Source organism: Schistocerca nitens, chromosome 1 (genome assembly GCF_023898315.1).
Source record: "Schistocerca nitens isolate TAMUIC-IGC-003100 chromosome 1, iqSchNite1.1, whole genome shotgun sequence".
NCBI classification, from domain to species: Eukaryota; Metazoa; Arthropoda; class Insecta; order Orthoptera; family Acrididae; genus Schistocerca; species Schistocerca nitens.
Window position 1 is genome coordinate 539,029,598 of NC_064614.1, and position 18,922 is coordinate 539,048,519.

General features: G+C 37.7%; 1 protein-coding gene across 3 annotated transcripts in view; it reads right to left on the bottom strand.

The window, feature by feature from the left end:
- Positions 1-18,922, bottom strand: part of LOC126253672 (protein SDA1 homolog) — a 208,504-nt gene that overhangs the window by 118,125 nt on the left and 71,457 nt on the right. For all 3 annotated transcript variants that reach the window (XM_049955205.1, XM_049955196.1, XM_049955211.1), the window contains exons 4-6: positions 3,718-3,816; positions 3,448-3,630; positions 1,786-1,851 (exon numbers count right to left, since the gene is read on the bottom strand). In XM_049955205.1, the coding sequence (XP_049811162.1) occupies positions 1,786-1,851; positions 3,448-3,630; positions 3,718-3,816 (348 nt within the window). The remainder of the gene's footprint in view (positions 1-1,785; positions 1,852-3,447; positions 3,631-3,717; positions 3,817-18,922) is intronic.

Sequence of the window (18,922 nt, forward strand, 5' to 3'; positions counted from 1 at the left end):
CTATACATACTGCTTTGTGGTTCTCAGGTTTTAAAACCAGAAACATTACTCTTATAATCTCTAGTGTGCTCTTGATATTTGGTTTTTATATTCAATTTGGCATGAACTGGTAATTTTGTCTTCTCTGAGTGGATTCACGATTTATCAAACACATTCAACTGTGTGAACATGAGTACTCTACAACCAATATTTCAAAGTAAACCACTTCTCAATGCAATGGTTTGTTTGAACACTGCAGTACTTCACAACATATGCCCTGATTTTCCTCGGATCTATTAAGTTAGTTACTAAGTCAGTTATAAGATGACCTAAAATTTAATGTGGACTTCGAACCACACGTAACTTCATTTTTCACATTAAAAAAGTCACTGCCAGACATGAAACAAGTGATAAGTGATACAGAGCTCTGTTCAAAGATGCAATCTGAAAGCTGTATCACTTTAAATCCTTTAATTTTTATATATGTTCCAAGAGTGGATCCAGTACCAACCATGATGGTCATTACATTCTCTTCAATTCCAAATGAAGAAAGCATATTTATTATTTATGATTTTAAAAGCATTCTTAGTGTCATAGAGCACAACAGTAAACTAGTTATTGACACAGCTCAAGAAATAACAAAATGTTCTCGAAGAAATAAATACAATTATCTACTTTGGATTACAGCTTACACAGGCATTTTGTAAAACAAAATTGTAGACCAGTTAGCTAAAGGAGCTGCCATATTTTGACCCTTCTTAGATGTCCAGTTACTTTTCACTGAATTTACATATCAAGTTAATATGAAAGTCAGATGCCACAGGGAAGAGGAATGGGAACCATCATCTGTTAGTAAAGGAGAATATTATAGTTGGATACAACCCCACATGACTGTACAGTGTACACTGTGGAGCTATTTCTACACTCAAGAGAATGAAATTTCATCATGGCAGCTTTCCTTCCCATTTATTTTGTCTACAACTTAGGAATTCTGATACCTGTGACTGCAAAAACTAAGGAAATGTAGGGACATTAACAATTTAATCTTCACCTGCCCAAAGTATAATCAACATAGAGAACAACTGCATTCACAACTTAGCAATCTTAGGGTTCCATTCTAAACAAGCACTATTAGTCTTCTAATGAAGAATGATAAAGCAGTGCTTTGATGTCAGACACAATTTATTTTAGTGATCAGTTTTAAAATTTGGCCACAAAACTCAGACAAAGTGCAATCACCACTTTACTTCAGGAATCATTTATATCTCAAAGGGAATTGAGTTGTCTTGATTTTCATTTTTTCCCAGTATTTAGTAATTAAGGTTGTCTTTGTTTATCCGATAGTGAAGAAACAACGTTTAGTTGAAATATGTTCATGTCTAAGTTAAAGAAAATCCCATTTTTCTTTTAACTGTTAATGTCTAAATAGTGTACTCATAACGAGGATTAAATAAAAAAATTAATTGAGCCTGGCCGATGATGTTGATTATATACATCTTGTAAAGAGAATGCCCTTGCAGCAAACAATCTCAACCAGGCAGATCAGAGGTCAACAATATGGTTCACAACCACATCTCTCTATGCAGAATAACCCTTATCCAGTTGCAGCTCTTTATCACAATGATACATTTAATACTGCAAAAGTAAAAATAAATATTTTATTTGTGAAACAAATTATATGAGGACTATTAGGTTCTTAGTGCGACTGTATTTCAGAGCAATTAACAACACTTTACACCTAGTTCTAATATTTGCTATTACAGTGAAGTAGATATTATTAAAAATATATTATTTTACAGTACATACCACTGACATTTTGGCTGCTTTGGAATTAGTATCCTTCAGCATACTATACATGAAGTTCTGCAAGGTCTGAAAAATTACAATACAGACTATATTTTAAACACATATCAGGCTGCCATGTAATGCATTAAAATATGAGGCATTCAGCTATTTTCCTGCCACAGGACTAACAATGCCATTACATAATATACTCAAATGAAAGCTTAAAGAAAAGCAATGTAAAGTTAATAACAACATATAATAAGGATAAAAAAGAAACAGCAAATTTTTTGTTTATCAGAAGTTGCACAGATAAAATTACAACAGAAATAGCAAGCAGACAAAAAAATCAGCCCAACCATTTTTTAAGTTTCTCCCTCAAGACATTTTCTGCACATTTGCTACGTACTTGAGTATTTCGAATGTGAGACTTGCTGTTTCACATCACCATAAACTATACAAAGTACATCTGACTAAAAAGAAATTTCATTCAAATCACAATCAATAGTAGCAAGGGCTACTGATGTGCACCAGAATTTACAAGTATGCATACTGGAATGAGGAATAGAAGTGCAGTAAGCCACTGGCTGTATCACATCATCAATTTTCTGAAATTTAAATCCTAGTTGTTACAGTAAGCTACCTTTCCTTGGCCTCCATCTGGGATTCAGAGTCACTTTCAGTTCACTCTGTTACCCTTAAACTTATTCCCTACGCGACTCTCTCCATCAGCAAAGGAACTCATTAATCAATTCAGAAGGGCAGAGATACAATATCCAGTTTTCATGTGTGCATAAGTTTCATGCCAGCTGTTCTATTTCCAGCAACTGATTGGTACACAAGCACACTGCAGTATACTGTGAAAAATCTTCTTGTTACTTTGTTTATAACTTAAAATTGAACTGTTGCGTTAAAAATAAAATAATTGAATAATGGAACTGCAACTGTTACAATTCCATTTTTTAAATGACCTTTCCCAGTGGCCCTTAGCAATGCTGTATTTTTTAATAATTCAGAAAAAAATCGCTGCAGTTGGAAATTCATAAGTTGCTTGAAACAATATTTAGAAGACGCCTGTGACTAAATATATAACAGATATGGTGGTAAGTATGAACAATACGACATTCTTGACTTGTTTCCGAATATCGTTGTCTTCTCTGCAAAGCATTTTGATGATTTGGCTTGTCACCTTCATTTGGGGATACCTGAGACGGTATCAGATAGGACTCTACGAGGGTAATGAGTCACATCATCACATTACTGTGCAAGAAAGGTCAAATTGCTGAAAAAACCTGGGGACTAACACAAACCATTTTACTATTGCATTGGTGAGAGTAATTATCTTCAGCAAGTAACACTCTAGAATGCTGGTAGTTCTTTATAACCTATTTTATAATATTAGTTTATCTTGATAATGTCAGACATCACTGGGAGAAATGTATCCAGCAGCATGTAGCTCACAAAATTCGTAGCCTTCATAGTCAAATTCTATACAATAAGTAGGGGCATTACACAGCGTTAACAAAGTGAATAAAACAAATAAGAAACAATTTTTGGATAGAACAGTTAGCAATAAGTACAATACAAATAGTAGCTATTATTTCAATTTGATTCAATCTACTGGATAATGGCTTACATGTATGATATGTCCATAATATATGTATAGAAATATTTTTATCAAGTTACCGTGTTCAACCGTGCATTCTTGTGCTTGGAATTTTGATTCTTAATGTCTGTGATTATATGTGTTTCTAAAAATTTTCTCAATGGTTTATCTTGACAACGTAACAACTGGAAGAAGAGAGAAAGCAGGTCTGTTGGTGCTAACAAATTTTTGTTGCGCAGCAAAATAAGTGCTCGACACAATGTCTGCAAAAAGAAAGATTCACAACAATGAAACTCTCAGAAATTTTTAAAAGGTGATTAAAATAACAGATACAATAACTTTGTACTAACCATTCGGAAGTCACTGTCAAGAACAGTTTGATGTGTTTGTAAGATATCTATCAGTTGTTGGGGATATTTAGCAAGTACATCAGGATAACAATGTGAAACCTGTAACAGGGATTCAGTATTCATAAGCAATTCAGAAAAATTAATCAGAAATTTAAATACACGACAAACACACAATTTTTCACACAAATGGAAACACATCCAATCACTAAATACAATACAGAATATTTTAAATAGAAAACATCCATTCTCTCCTCAAACAATCATGAAGGGACTCTGCAATTTTAAAACAGTGTGAAATGTGTTTTTTCTATACGTTCATTTCCTTATTTTCCCATACAATGTACTTGTACTGAACAGGAAGATGTTTTCTACCATGTACAGACTCTAGGAATAGATCAATGAGAGGATACAGAACAAAAAAGGTCTAACAAACTTATGTCTGCAAATGCATAGTTTCCATGCTAGAGACCATTTATTCAATCACACTTTGTTACAGAGACTGCGGTCTAATATGCGCTGTAACATGTGAATACAGTTCCAGTATGCATGGGTTCCTCATAGAGGGTGGTACTGTTCCTCATACGTCATGCCCTACAACCCTCTCCTGCCATCGTAATTGGTAATGTTGCATCTGATTCACTTTTCTTGCTGACTCACTTTGTAGAGGATGTGATACAGTGTTCCATATTTGAATCGAGAGCTTGCCGACATGGTGTTTACTTATGGAAAGGCAAGTGGCAATGGGTGATGGGCAGGAAGGTTGTATCACAAGATCTATCCCTGGCGACAACAACCATGGCATTCAATGTTTGCAACAGTGTTTCGCCGTTTGTCTGAGACAGGATCATTTAAGAAAGTGGGAAATAATGATGGACATATCAGAAATGTTTGGACACCAGTCTTGGAGGAAAATGTGATTAATACTGTGGAAGGCAACTGCCGTGTCAGTACCAGGCAGTTGGCCTGCCAGTACAGGGTAAGCCAGGTGACAATGTGGAACATTTCCACGACAATTGTTACTACCCTTATCACCTACAGCATGTGCAGTGCATACTAGTGACAGATTTTCCACACCGAGAGCAGTTTTGTTACTAGTTTTTTCACCGGGGAACCATGATTCCGGGATTTGTGCCATCCATCCTATTCACAGATAACAGTAATATGTGGAATAGTATGCAGAACACCCATGATATGGTGACAGTGAATTACCATCATTGGTGCAGCCGGAATGTGTGGGCTGGGATAGTTAGCAACCGTATTTTGGGAGCAATCTTCCTTGCTGATCACTGGAACTATAGGTGTTTCTTGCAGGTGACTTTGCCTCCCCTGTTGGAAGAAGTGCCATTGATGATTCAAAGGGTTATGTGGCTGCTACATGATAGCAGTCCAGCTCACTTTGCCATTAACATCTGGACACATCTCAAATGTGTCTTCCCTGGTCGATGGATAGGACGATAGGATCCAGTTGCATGGCCTGCTCATTCACCAGATCTCAACCTGTGCAATTTCTGGTTATGGGGCCATCTCAAAAGTATTGTATATGCACAGCCCATTTCAGATGTGGAGACATTTGAGCACTGTATTCATGCTGCCTTTGACATTGATCAGATGCAGCCTCACCAATTTGAACTTGTGAGACGGAAATGCTACAGTGTACATGTGTGTGTTCAGGCACATGCAAACCATTTACAACACATACTGTAGCTATGGTTGCATGGTATAGCACGTATTAGACTCCAGTCTCTGTAACAGTGTATGATTGAATGAAGGTTCTCTAGAATGGATTTGCAGACATGAGTTCATTAGACCTTTTTTGTTCCGTATCCTCTCATCAATCAATCCCTAGTTTGTAAATAGTGGGGAAAAAATCATCCTGTAGACACTGCACAAATGCTGCACACTGATTACTAAACAACCACTTTAGGAAGCTCAGAACATGGAGCATTTTAATTGCAGATGGAAAAAGCACTCAGATAATGGAAGCAGAAAATGAGATAAGAAGATGGAAGCAATACTTGGAAAAGCTTTATAGTGTGTCCAGAAGGAGTGATGACACAGTGTAAGAAGATGATAGGACACACTTGTTATCCTCAAATATCAAAAAGTTTTGCACGAACTAAGAAGGTACAAATGTGCAAGTATTGATTAGAGAAATTCTTGCAGGAATTAAGCTAAATAGTGGAACAAATGTACACAAGCTCATGAATGTTGTTTATGAAACTACAGAAGTTCCATCAGTTTTTGAAAATAATGTAATAACACTGCAACGAAAGCACGAATGGGTAGATGAAAAAGTACCCACACATACAATCATTCTAGTATCATATGTATCAAAAATACTCACCAAAGTTCTTTACTGAAGAACAGAAGGAAAGACTGAAAGTAGATTAGGAGAACATCAAACCAGTTTTGGTAGAACTAGAGGCTTTTGAGAAGCAATTTTAGCATGTAGCTAATAACAGAAGACAGATAACCATTTACACTTCAACAGCAAATGGCACTTGACATGTGAATTTAGTTTTTCACTCTGATGTCGAGCCTCATTCAACATGATTTTCTTGCAGCTCTCACATGCTCCACGCTTGACTCTGACTGTACTATGCTGCATAGTACTGCCATCTAGGTAGGCCTGTTTTAACTCGGAGTAGAACTGTAGCAGATGTGTTGAGAGAAAGGTTGTAATTGTTATGTTCAAATTACTATGTGTGAAATGGTTAGTTCTTCATTCACAGTCCTTTCTAAGGAAGAAACTGTAGAGCTCTTAGAGGAATGTCTACGTGAAAACACAAATGACAATGATTCTGGTGATGACAGTGATTCATTTGTTAACAATTTGAGTGAAATAACGATGGAAACAGTCCACATTGTAGAGATGCAAAAAATATCCCACAATGAAAAGTTTTGTATTGTAATACTTATGTAAATATATTTGAATGAAAGTGCACTTTTTGTTTTAATGCATACCCTAATTATTGGTCAATGGCCTCATTGTTTCCACAAAGAGACTCGTGCTCACAGCCTGGACAGCAGCAGTTTAAATAATGAGTACATGGAGACGCCCTCTGTTAGCATCACAGAATGTAAAAGCTTAAGAAAATACAGTGGAACCTCATTTATCGGGATCTCACTAATCTAAATCTTGGTAGTACAGTAACTGCTCAGTATTCAATACTCTGGAAATAATAATGACAACCAATGATGATGATGATGATGATGATGATGATGATGACGATCATCATCATCATCACAATTAAATCTAAATACAGCGAAACCACAATACACGGACCTTGGAACTGTGTCAGTTGACAGGTTAACTTTAAGTTGTATAGTACTGCATTGTCCACATTTGTTGCAAATGTGGAACAACATCGAAGAATAAGAAGGTGGTAGTCCATGGACAAAAAGATGTACTGTACAGGATGGACAAAGAAGAATTGTTGAAAAACATCACTGCTTAATTTGATCTTGGAATTTTTACAGTGTTAAATTAAAAGCATAATCCATGATCAGTCATTTACAAGTTCACTGATGTAGTTAGCACAATGAATAAAGATACCAGTGACAATGTTCATTGAAGCATTAGTAAAATTTCAGTATCTCAGAGATAGGTATTAAGGACATAAATGACTAGCTGTGAAACGACAAGCACACTGGCACAGTAGGATTTCTGGTGAAGAAATCATCACCATTTGTTCATCTGCTGACAATGATGATAATGTAGATGGATTAGCTGATGAAGATATTAGGACATATACAGAGGCAACAACACAGCTGTACAAAACAGTGATTTATTTGGAATGCCAGGCAGAAACAACTTTGGCTGAACTGATGGTGAAATACCTGTGTGATCATGCTGCATATAATCGAAATATGAATCTCACTCGAAAGAAACTTACTGATTATTTCAGTGTGCAAAACACACTATGCATATCTGCTCAAAATGTATGTGGAAATAATGTATAATTTGCGAGTTACTTGAAAATAAATATAATGTTTATGTTTATAACATTTAACTAGTCATTCTAATTTTTCTGTATTCATGGATTATCTAGACTTCTGATGATCCGGGTGAACTATAGTGCCGGCATAGTGCAGATAAAAGAGATTCCACTGCACAAAGAAATGAACATAGCATTTGTAGATAGTTTTTGATAATACATGTCAGCAATATTTTTATTACAGATAATGTGAAAGGTGTTCTACATAAATCCTGGATCTGAATTAAAAAAATAAATAAGTTGCTGGCTACTGGACTCAGTTTTCTTGTAACACACTATCCTCAATTTATGAGAATCTTTGAAAATGCTGCATATTGATTATTCTTCTGTGGCTTAAATTAAATATTCTGCAGATTTAAGTGTTGAAAAATAACTAAAATATTTATAACAAATTATCACACTAGTCTCAATTCAGAAACCTACAGCCGGAAATAAAAGTGGTTTGCCAGCACTGCCGTAAAGTCATGCCTGAATATGAAGAATTAGGTATTTGTTGTCGCTTGCATCTCAAAACCGAGAGTTCTATCAACCGCTGGAAGTGACTGCTAGGTGTTCTAAGTTCACAAAGGTTTGTGGTTTTTGTTAATTCAGAAGAATAAATGCATCATACTTGTGGAAATAGAGCAAAATTCTTTTTTTTATATCTGTGAAATGTTAACTCTGAAATAGCAAAAACAGAAACGTCATCCTCTTGTAAAGAAGAGCTATGAACTACCGTTGGTGACCAGTACAGGAATTTGGTCCCCACATATGCTGTTAATCATTTTCCTTGCTCATGACTGGCTGCTTAAAAGGATCACTTCACATGTCCTCTGCTGTTTCTATGATTCTGAGGGAAGCAACAGACCTACAAAATACACTGTTACTTTTGTCTGACAATCAAAAATGAGGAAAAATATGCAACATCCTGATTTACTATCCACTATAAGGCATACAGTCACCTACGATCTTGATCTTACGATTGCCATGCCTACTTTGGCCCAAATAAACAAATATTCGTCAGATTTAAGCAGCTTCTTTCTTCTAGTTGAGATGTTGAACAGCTTGTCTGGAATCAAGGTACCATAGGGAATCTTTGCTAGCAGTCCTGCACTCTCCGCTATACTTCAAGTCTTCCAAGCCAAAATGCTTGCACCAGGAAAAGCTTCAAGGCCACTGTAGTCTGCACGAGTGCCCCATACAACAGCCAAGGTCAATCATGTACTGCCTCTAAACACTGCTGATACATCACATGTGGACTGCTTTTTAAGTCCATGAAAAACGCTAGGCCCTCCAATAAGCTGCCGCTTATTAAATTGTCCAGTAAGGTCAATGTTAATTGCTTTCAATGACCTATACACGGGAACATACCACCTAAGGCGATGATGATAATAACGGAGATGAGGCATTAACACTAAGTGAACGTTGCAAGTCAACACCCAGTGAAACACAGTGCTAAGCAAGCGACGTTAACAGCACAGTCCTCCTTGTTAAGTTACCTCTGCAATGCCTCATTGCCGTTATCATTGTTGTCGCCTTAGGTGGTATGTTCCTGTGTATAGGTCACTGAAAGCAATTAATATTGACCTTACTGGGCAATTTAATGAGCAGCAGCTTATTGGAAGACCTAGTGTTCTTCGTGGACTTGGTAATGTATTGATGACAGCAGTCCCTCCTGAGGATGTGACAGTAAGTCAAGAATATACGCACGCTGGCAAACATCTGAAGACCACTGTGGATAAAATAAACCACACTTTTTATCTCAAAGGGATTCCAACTATATTGTTCGTGATGTAAATTTGTTAAAGCAAAGCAACAGTCTGAGCTTTTAGCCTGTCAATTAATGGATGGAATCTTCTTTACAATCGAAAGTTTACTGTGACTGCCACACTGTTTTTTTTTTTTTCTGAATATTTTTCCAAAGAAGGTGACATGACTTTTTGCAATGACATCAAGTCCATTATGAAGACTATTAACTATGTTATTGTAAATGAGTGGCTCTCATTCATAGCATCTGGCAAAGCGGTCTGAAAGCAGTACTTTTCCACAATGGGAACAAATTTCCTTCTGTTTGAACTGTTCATTGAGTTAATCTGAAGGAGCCTGATGAGAAATTTCAATGGCAACTCACACTTATTGAGTATTAGAAATACAAACAGAATATCTGTGAAGATCACAAGCTAACTTCGGGAGGGAGAGTGGGAAGGGGGGGGGGGGGGGGTCAATCGACATGTAAGGTATAGGTACTGATCCTAGGGGAAAAGGACAGTATTGTGACAGAAGTCACACATTTTATATGAATTATTCTGGTAAGTTTGGATTCTATATACCACTAGCATTATTATGTGTTATGAGTGTCAGAAAGAACACCTTTATTTGCCCAGGAATCCTCCAGATTACAAACTACTGTGAATAATGAAACTAGTATGTGCTAAAGAAAAACTAGTAAAAAGAATTAGAATAAAGGATGAAATAATCAAGTGTCTACGATACCTGGTGTTTATGATTGTAAATCAGAAATGTTGTCCGCACGATTCCTAGATATAAAAGAACTGTCTCCAACATTAGGTGAAATGCTCAAGTTGTTATTATCAAAGTGGAATAAAAAAAGAAGAGCTAAGTATTGAATAAAAGGCTGTTCTCGATTATTAAAAGAAATAGAATGTACACTGGTTAAAATGTGAATTAGTATTATGTGGGATATTAATGTACATGATGATTATGTATAAAATATCGCGTGTTTGAGCTGAGGTAGGGATATGTAGTGCTTCGAGAATTTCCGCATAAATTCTAGAACCATTCGTCCTTCTATTCTCTTGAACACACTATATTTTAAATATGAGTGGGAGAGTGGAAACGTATCTACTGCACCACCTGTTTCTGCACGCAGGTTGGAAGTTTGTTATGAGAAGACTGTAAGCGTGGCAGTCGAACGACGCCGACAAGTGTTTCCCACTAGCGGCACAGCAGCCATGATGAAAGAACAAGGAATAATTATGTAGTATTCTTTGCTGTTTTAACGACTGTGATTATTGTTAAAGAAAAATGAACAATTAAATACAGATTTTTAAGTACTTAATGTATTGTGCTCTCTAGAGACAGGTTCATAAATTATGTGGTTGTTAAATCAGTTTTATTGCAGATGTATTTTATTGAGTCTAACGCGAGACGAATCGGTTGACTTGTATACATTCGAATATTAATGCGAGAAATGATGAATATGTTATTGGTGGAAGCTGAAATATACCAAGACTGAACTAAACATATTCTTCGAGTACTAAATTATTTCAAAAGTAGAGAGAGAGTCTTATAAATTCCTTTAACCAACATTATTCTTCAGAGAAGAAGGTTCTGGAGATCGACGGAGCCGGTAATCCAGAGAAGACAATCGGCTGTACAGATCAAGTAAGTCAACTGATGTGAGAGAGGTGTGAATTTTGCAATCCAACTTCACATTGCTTCAGGTCGTCTAAAGTGTTAGAACTATAAGATATTACAAACCCAATATTAGTAGTTGCTGCACACTATATCTGAATGGTTGGGGAAATGAAAGATTTGCAGAAACAGGTTTATAGCAGTATCTAAGGCAAATTGCTGGTGATGGTAGATGCAGCACTTAAACTCAAATGAAGAGGATAGCTGACAAGTGACATGAATGGAGAACTTCATCAAACCACATCTGCTCTACCATTTGAATTTATTTCATCTTGTTGTGCAGCTATTGAGTTATCTGCAGAAAGACCTGTCTCACACTATCCGACTACCCCCTCCGCACCTTGTACATCCTTCCTTACCTCTTCCCCACCTCTACCTGCCTCGACAACTGCTTTGATAATTAAGAGTCAGTCTCACCATCATCATGGGCAGTGCTTTCGGGTGTCTGTGTAGTTTTGTGTATGTGAGTGTGTGTACTTCTATTAGAGAAAGAACAAGAGCTTGAATGCTAGTAAGGTACCGTTTAAGTTGTGGTTTTCTATGAGCCATACAATAGATGAGTGGTTCCTTTCTTTTCTTTTACATATTATCCATCCAGGAGTTTCTAGTGTTGTCACACATTGCTGATTCGACTCTGTTCCATCCCATTCCATTTTACTTTTGTTAATGTCATTCTCTACTTATTTATCCATTCTTTATTCCTTCACACGTCTATACTTCCTTATTCTCTAAGTACCTGCCTTCAAAATACACACCGCAAACACTCTGCTACATAATCTGAACACCTACTTTTGTAATACCACACCAGGCTAATAAGTGCAGCATTGCAACTCTCTGGTCTCATGACGATGCCAGCTTTTTCGAACATTTCAGTCCAATGCTGTTTTTAAAACACTGTTCAGTAGCAACTTGTATTGCCCACCTGACTGTTAGCCAATCATGTATGTTTATTTACAATCGAAATCTATCATTGCGCATATTTTTCTGTCATGTATGTCAATTTGCAATCGAACATATCTACACTCTGCAACAAAATTACCAGATTACTTTTTTTGAAACACGGTAATTGTCTCCCATTGTGGTGTCAAAGTTTCGAATTTGGCTCAGAAGTGCCTACAATCTCCCACTGTAATGCGGCAAAAGAAAGATACACCGTGACATCAACCTTGGGCTCGTGACGCTTTAAAAAAAACAAGATGCTGACACATGAAAAAAAAAAGGCCACAGCTCATCAGTTCATGCAAGATGTAAGGTGGGTTAATGATGACACAATGGCAGCAAATTTCGATACAATTCTGCCCAACATCATCGTTGACGTGTTGCACGATGGGACGGTTGCCACAACCCTCTTATATACATTTCACCCCATCTTCTGACACATCTGCAATGGAGGTCAGAACCGCAATGCCCAGCGTTGAAATCAAGTGGTTTTCTTATGGGTGGCCACAGAAAATATTCCAGACATACTGCTGCTCAGAATGGACAAAGAAGGACTTGAGTTGACATAAAATGTATCAATGAAATCACCCCTTTCCCTGGGATGTTGATTCCCACACATTTCACAGTTGTGAATGACAGCTGGCAGTGTGATGAGCAACAGCATGGCGTTCTTGATGACCTTTGACACTGCTGGCACCCTCCCGGATTATTCAATCCTTCTCTAACAAATGGTGAGGGAGCAATCTCAATGAACATGATCACACTCCTTTGGAGTGCAGTGCGACCACATTTTTTGCTTTGGTGTGCAGGTTAGAATCACTAGGGACCGTTCAAAACCATTCGACGAAATCTGAAATTGATCTGATGCAGCAAAGGGTGCTTGTGCTTTTGCAGCCCTTCTGTTCTGGGCCGTCCTATGGTGCAATCACGGAGGGGTGCAACAAGGAAGAATGTATGATAAAATAGCAAAGAGTCTCTCTACAACCCACAAGTTTAGTGACACTCTCGGTGCCATCTGTCCACATTTGTTAAAGACTTTAAAAATATGCCTGTACAGAGACAAACTGTTGCAGAGTCCTAGGCACTTGCAGACAAGCAACCCCTTGACACCACTCCAATTCTGCTTGCCAATTAGTAAGTGCAAGAACAGCAGCACAGCCTGCCTGCAGGAGTCCTGGAATCTTGTCACAGTTTATTTCTGTACAGGTAAGTTTTTAAACAACTTAACATGAACAGCGATAGGGTGGGACAGGGGTGAACGGGTCGGCACCTAGAGTGCTGCTGAACTGACAGGTCTTTGAGGGACCCTTTCCCATTTCATTCATGTGTGTGTCAATGTCCCAGCCCTCCATAACACCACAGGATGATGTGAAACAGAAGGATTGAAAAAGCATAAGCACCCTTTGCTGCTTTGGATGACATTCAAATTTTATCAAATGATTTTGAAAGGTCCCTAGTGGTTCCATTCAGTGCACCAGAGCAAAAACTGCGGTTGCACTGCTCTCCAAAGGCGTGCGATCACATTCAATGGTGTTGCTGGCTCATGATGTCTTTAGAAAAGGATGAAACGTCCATTGGTGTCAGCAGTGTCAAATGTGATCAAGAACTTCATCCCATTGCTCATCACATTGGCAACAGTAATTTTCCATTGCAAAAAGTATGGGAACCAATGGCCCAAGAAAAGGGATCGTTTCACTGATGCCCTTTATGCCCCCCTCTAAGGCCTTTTTGTGCTGATTCTTCCTCAGCCACCCTTAAGAAGACCCCCATGATTTCAACATGGGGTTTTGCAGTTCTGACCTCCAACACAGAGAAGTCAAAAAGAGGGATAAAATGTGGCTAATAGTGGGTGACAACCTTCTCATCATGTGACATGTTCACAGTAACTTTGGGCACAATTGTGGTGAAATATAATGCCAATGTGACATCATTACATCACCTTACACCTTTCATGAACTTCTGAGCTCTGGTCTTTCCTTCGCACTTCTCAACATCTTGCCGTCTAAAGCATCGCTGAGCCTGAGGGTGATGCCATGCTTTTGCACCATTACAGAGGAAGATTGTAGTCACTTCTGAGTCAAATTTCAAACTTCCACATCCCAACGGGAGGCAATTATGCCAGTTCAAATAGTGATCCTTTAATTTTGTGTTGTGCAGTGTGTTTATTAATGCAAATACTACTTCATACTTCTTTAAAAAAAATTCTGAGTTTCCTTCTAACATTACACATACCTGTCTACATAGTACCTACCATTTATATCCACTGTAACATCTCAACCATTAATTTTCACCTTCTTATTTTCAACCTTTTTTAACAATTTTTTCAGGCACTCCTTTTGTCTTTCGACCATCCAATCATGACTCCTTGCACATTCTACCCTCATCAACACTGAAAATTCTTGTTTCCTCATGCAAATCTTCAATCACACATCCTGTTATTGAATTCTTGTCTGATGCAGGGTTTCCCGCCTGATGGGCTTACCATTAAATTTGTTTCTCGGGCTGTCAGCCATCTTACTGCAAGAACCTTCAACTTTTCTAATTACATCAGTCCCCAATGATCACCAATCTGTTCTTTCATAATCATACAATCCAAGCTCAAACTATACTTGCCAGATTCTATTCCTTTTGCAAAATCCTTGTGTTCTGTGACCACAACTTCCTGATTGTTATTTCTGAAATAAAAACTCTTGCCCTTTAACAGTTGGAACAGCATTCCCATTATCATCTGAGGATGTTGTCCTAGCTACTCCTGGCCTATGCCCTCATAGGATTAGCTTTAGCCAACAATGATCCTACCACTTGATCCAAACACCCCTTCTCCCCCCCCCCCCCCCCCCCCACCACCACCACCACCATAACCCCTCACCCCACATAGTTCCCCAACCATGCCTTGCTGACTTTGTTTGCTTTCCTCATCCTTTAAAAACATCCTCCACCTTCCTTGAAACAAAAAGCTCCTAAACGCCCATCCTGTAACACTGTTGTCAACCATTCTGTTGCAACTCTGACATTTGCAGAAGTCTCTGTACTTTCTAAAGGCCTCACCTTCAAACCAAAACCTAAGTTCAATCATGCTGGACTTTTCCTTTACTCTTCTCCACAGTGGAAACATTTCTTTGCCACACACCCCCACTGACAACAGCCAACCAAAACCCCACAGGAGACTTTGTTTAAAAGAGTGTCTAACCTCCATCCAACTGTTATCCTCCTCCCCATCCACCAAGTCATTTCCTTGTAACCTTTAAGGAATTCCTCACTTCTAACCGTGCCACACCTTCCTTTCCTCAATTCCTCCCCAGTGAGTTCAACATTACTCCTATGGAACACAGCGGTCCATAATCTGAAAACAAATCAAGACCTTATCATCCTTCCCGCAGACAAAGATCCAATCACAGTGGTCATGAATCATAGTGACTATGTGGCTGAGGATCTCCACCAATTACCTGCAGACTCTTTGTTGGTCACTGTGGAAGTGATGTCACAATGTCCCCCACATCCACAGCCTTGCGACAGTAGAACACTACCCTTCCCAACACCCTCGTCATACCAAACCTACCAACTCTTTCCTAATCCTCCTAGCCGACCACATCCTGACCCACAATTATTTCACTTTTGAACATCATATCTAGGTATCACACACCAGTCTACTGTGAGTGAGTGGTTGCCTTTAGTTTATTTTATGTATTATCCATCTAGGAATTTCCTTTGTTGTTAAAACAATCTTTGAAATGATTACTGAAGCAAAAATCTGAGGATATGAGGAAAGTTCTCTGCTTGGCACTGAACAACTTACTGAATACTAGCAATCTGCGTGGGTTTCACACAGGTAGCTGCGAGCTACAGTGCCACCCGGTGCTCAAATGTAGCTCCAATATCGCACAAGCTACGTTCTCCATGTCACCTTTTCCTGAATTTCCCTTCACAAAATTTAATCATTAACTCTATACCAAAAAATATATTCTTATCAGCTCAACATCTCATACACCCTACATCACAATTCATTTAGGAAGTCAGAAGTACTCACACTGGCCTCCTGGTAGCAGTAGCTTGCACCAGTCCAGCAGTGCAGTCGGAGGACCTTATACTATAATATGTGTGGATAATTCCAAGAAGTACTGCAATCTCTCTCAGACAGCAATGGGATAATTCCACTGTGATGGGGAACTTTAATTCATTGTAATTTAGCCAACTTGCACGAAGTATTAATACTTCGTGACAGCACAAAACTTCTCATGAATCAGCAGTATAGCTATTATGAAAATCATATAAAAGATCACACTAATTCCTAGATGCTGCCAGATTTTTTTTATTTGGTTGACTTCAACCTGGAGTGTAAACAATAATTCTTGTTCCAGCTTGCTCTAGCTGGATAATTACTTGAATCAAGATCTACAAGATGATGAACCATGAGTTGCATTATGACTTGAAATATACAGCAATAAGTTGAATCCAATCATGCACTAGAAGAACAAACATAAACCACTAGGACATGACTTGGTAGTTTAATCTTAAAACCATCATGAAGATATTCTACTAAATTAATCCTCAAGTGAGCATGCTGTTTTTTATAACACTAGCAGTCGTGCATTGTATTTTGTACATATGTGAAGAATGTTACCAATGTAAAAATGTTTGAGCAAAATCACAGTTTAATTTTAGTTTAACTAATAACGATAAAATAAACTTACATTAGACAGGCTAAATCACTGTTTAATTAAACAATAATAAAATGAACTTTCATTATATCTTCTGTTGCTCCATACAAGTGTTACCCCACACTAATGAATGCAGTTGAAGTATTAAACAGCGCAGTTGCATAAGGTCCCAGTCAACTGCTTATTTGATTGTTATTTCATCTCGTGGACAAATGTCTCACTGTAAAATTGTGCCACTAACTCAGAATCTGTGTCATTGTCTTGCATAGATCATAATTTGTTTTCTCACCTAGATTGTTTATTATATGTTACTGCTGCTCACTTGGATGTATGACAGCATAACTTAGCACTGTGTTAGCTGAATCAATAATGAAGAAATAGGTACGGGCCCACAATTGTAAAACAAAAATGAAATGGTGCATGACAATGTTATTTGTGGATGGCACACTTCATACACAGTCACACCCACTCAAGGGTTAACGAAACCAGCAACTTCCAGTTCTCGCTAAAGCTTAACTTCATCAAAAATCAGCAAATCTAGATGTCTGTTTTCACCTTGTTATTCACAAAATAGTTTCCAATTGTTTCAACAGCTTGGATATTAATATTGTATCAGTACTTGATACCTTTTCCAAATTACTGATAGAAGTGTAACGATTCAGGCATCAGACAATGTCTGACCCTTTGGATGACCTAATTTTTAAGAATACACTACACAGAATACAGTATACTTATTGTTATACAACAGTCCCTTATCGTATTTCAATTGGCATTTCTTTAACATCATCCCAAATACAATTTTCTATTTGTTACTGAATTTAGAATGATCTAGGAGATATGGATCAGTCATCTAAAACTTAGCATCTGGGAACTGCTTCTGCAGTAAACTGATTTTGCTAATCTCTGTTCTCAGTTCATTATGTAATAGTACAACTGTAGTTTTTTAAGGTTATATATATATATCCAAAAACAAAGATGATGTGACTTACCAAATGAAAGTGCTGGCAGGTTGACAGACACACAAACAAACACAAACATACACACAAAATTCAAGCTTTCGCAACAAACTGTTGCCTCATCAGAAAAGAGGGAAGGAAAGGGAAAGACGAAAGGATGTGGGTTTTAAGGGAGAGGGTAAGGAGTCATTCCAATCCCGGGAGCGGAAAGACTTACCTTGGGGGGAAAAAAGGACGGGTATACACTCGCGCGCACACACAAACATATCCATCCACACATATACAGACAGAAGCAGACATATTTAAAGACAAAGAGTTTGGACAGAGATCTCTTTGTCTTTAAATATGTCTGCTTGTGTCTGTATATGTGTGGATGGATATGTGTGTGTGTACGAGTGAGTGTATACCCGTCCTTTTTCCCCCTAAGGTAAGTCTTTCCGCTCCCGGGATTGGAATGACTCCTTACCCTCTCCCTTAAAACCCACATCCTCTCGTCTTTCCCTCTCCTTCCCTCTTTCCTGATGAGGCAACAGTTTGTTGCGAAAGCTTGAATTTTGTGTGTGTGTTTGTGTTTGTTTGTGTGTCTATCGACCTGCCAGCGCTTTCGTTCGGTAAGTCACATCATCTTTGTTTTTAGATATATTTTTCCCACGTGGAATGTTTCCCTCTATTTTTTTATATATATATATATATATATATATATATATATATATATATATATGAAACTGCTGCTGCATTTGGTACAGACTCTGAATGTTTTCTTCAGCAGAAGACACAGAGGAAAAAACTGCAGTTTCTTCTGGTTTACCATCTTCTCTAGAACCAATTTTCTTTCCCAAGAGGACTATGCAATATTTTAGATACAGATTTCAGCAAAATGGGAAATAAATAAGAAAAAGCTCTAATTTTAAGGACATCTTTGTCTTGAAATTTCAACTTGTTTACTGCCGACAATGAACAAGTCTGCTTCTGTAAAAAGTTCCTCTGCGAAACAAGTGGGAGTCATATTTCTGTCTTTTTATGGAGATGCACTCACCCATTCTAAAAATTCTAATTAGTTTCTTTGAGGTCTAATTTTTTTAAACTTTACTTTGCATTTTTCCTTCTTATCTTTTAAATATGAATAACTACAAATCCTAACACTACTTTATCACCACAGCTTTCAAATCTTCATCATTCACATAGAGCACTGTAAGCAGTTTCACAAAATAAGCTGATACAAAAGTAAAATACACTATCT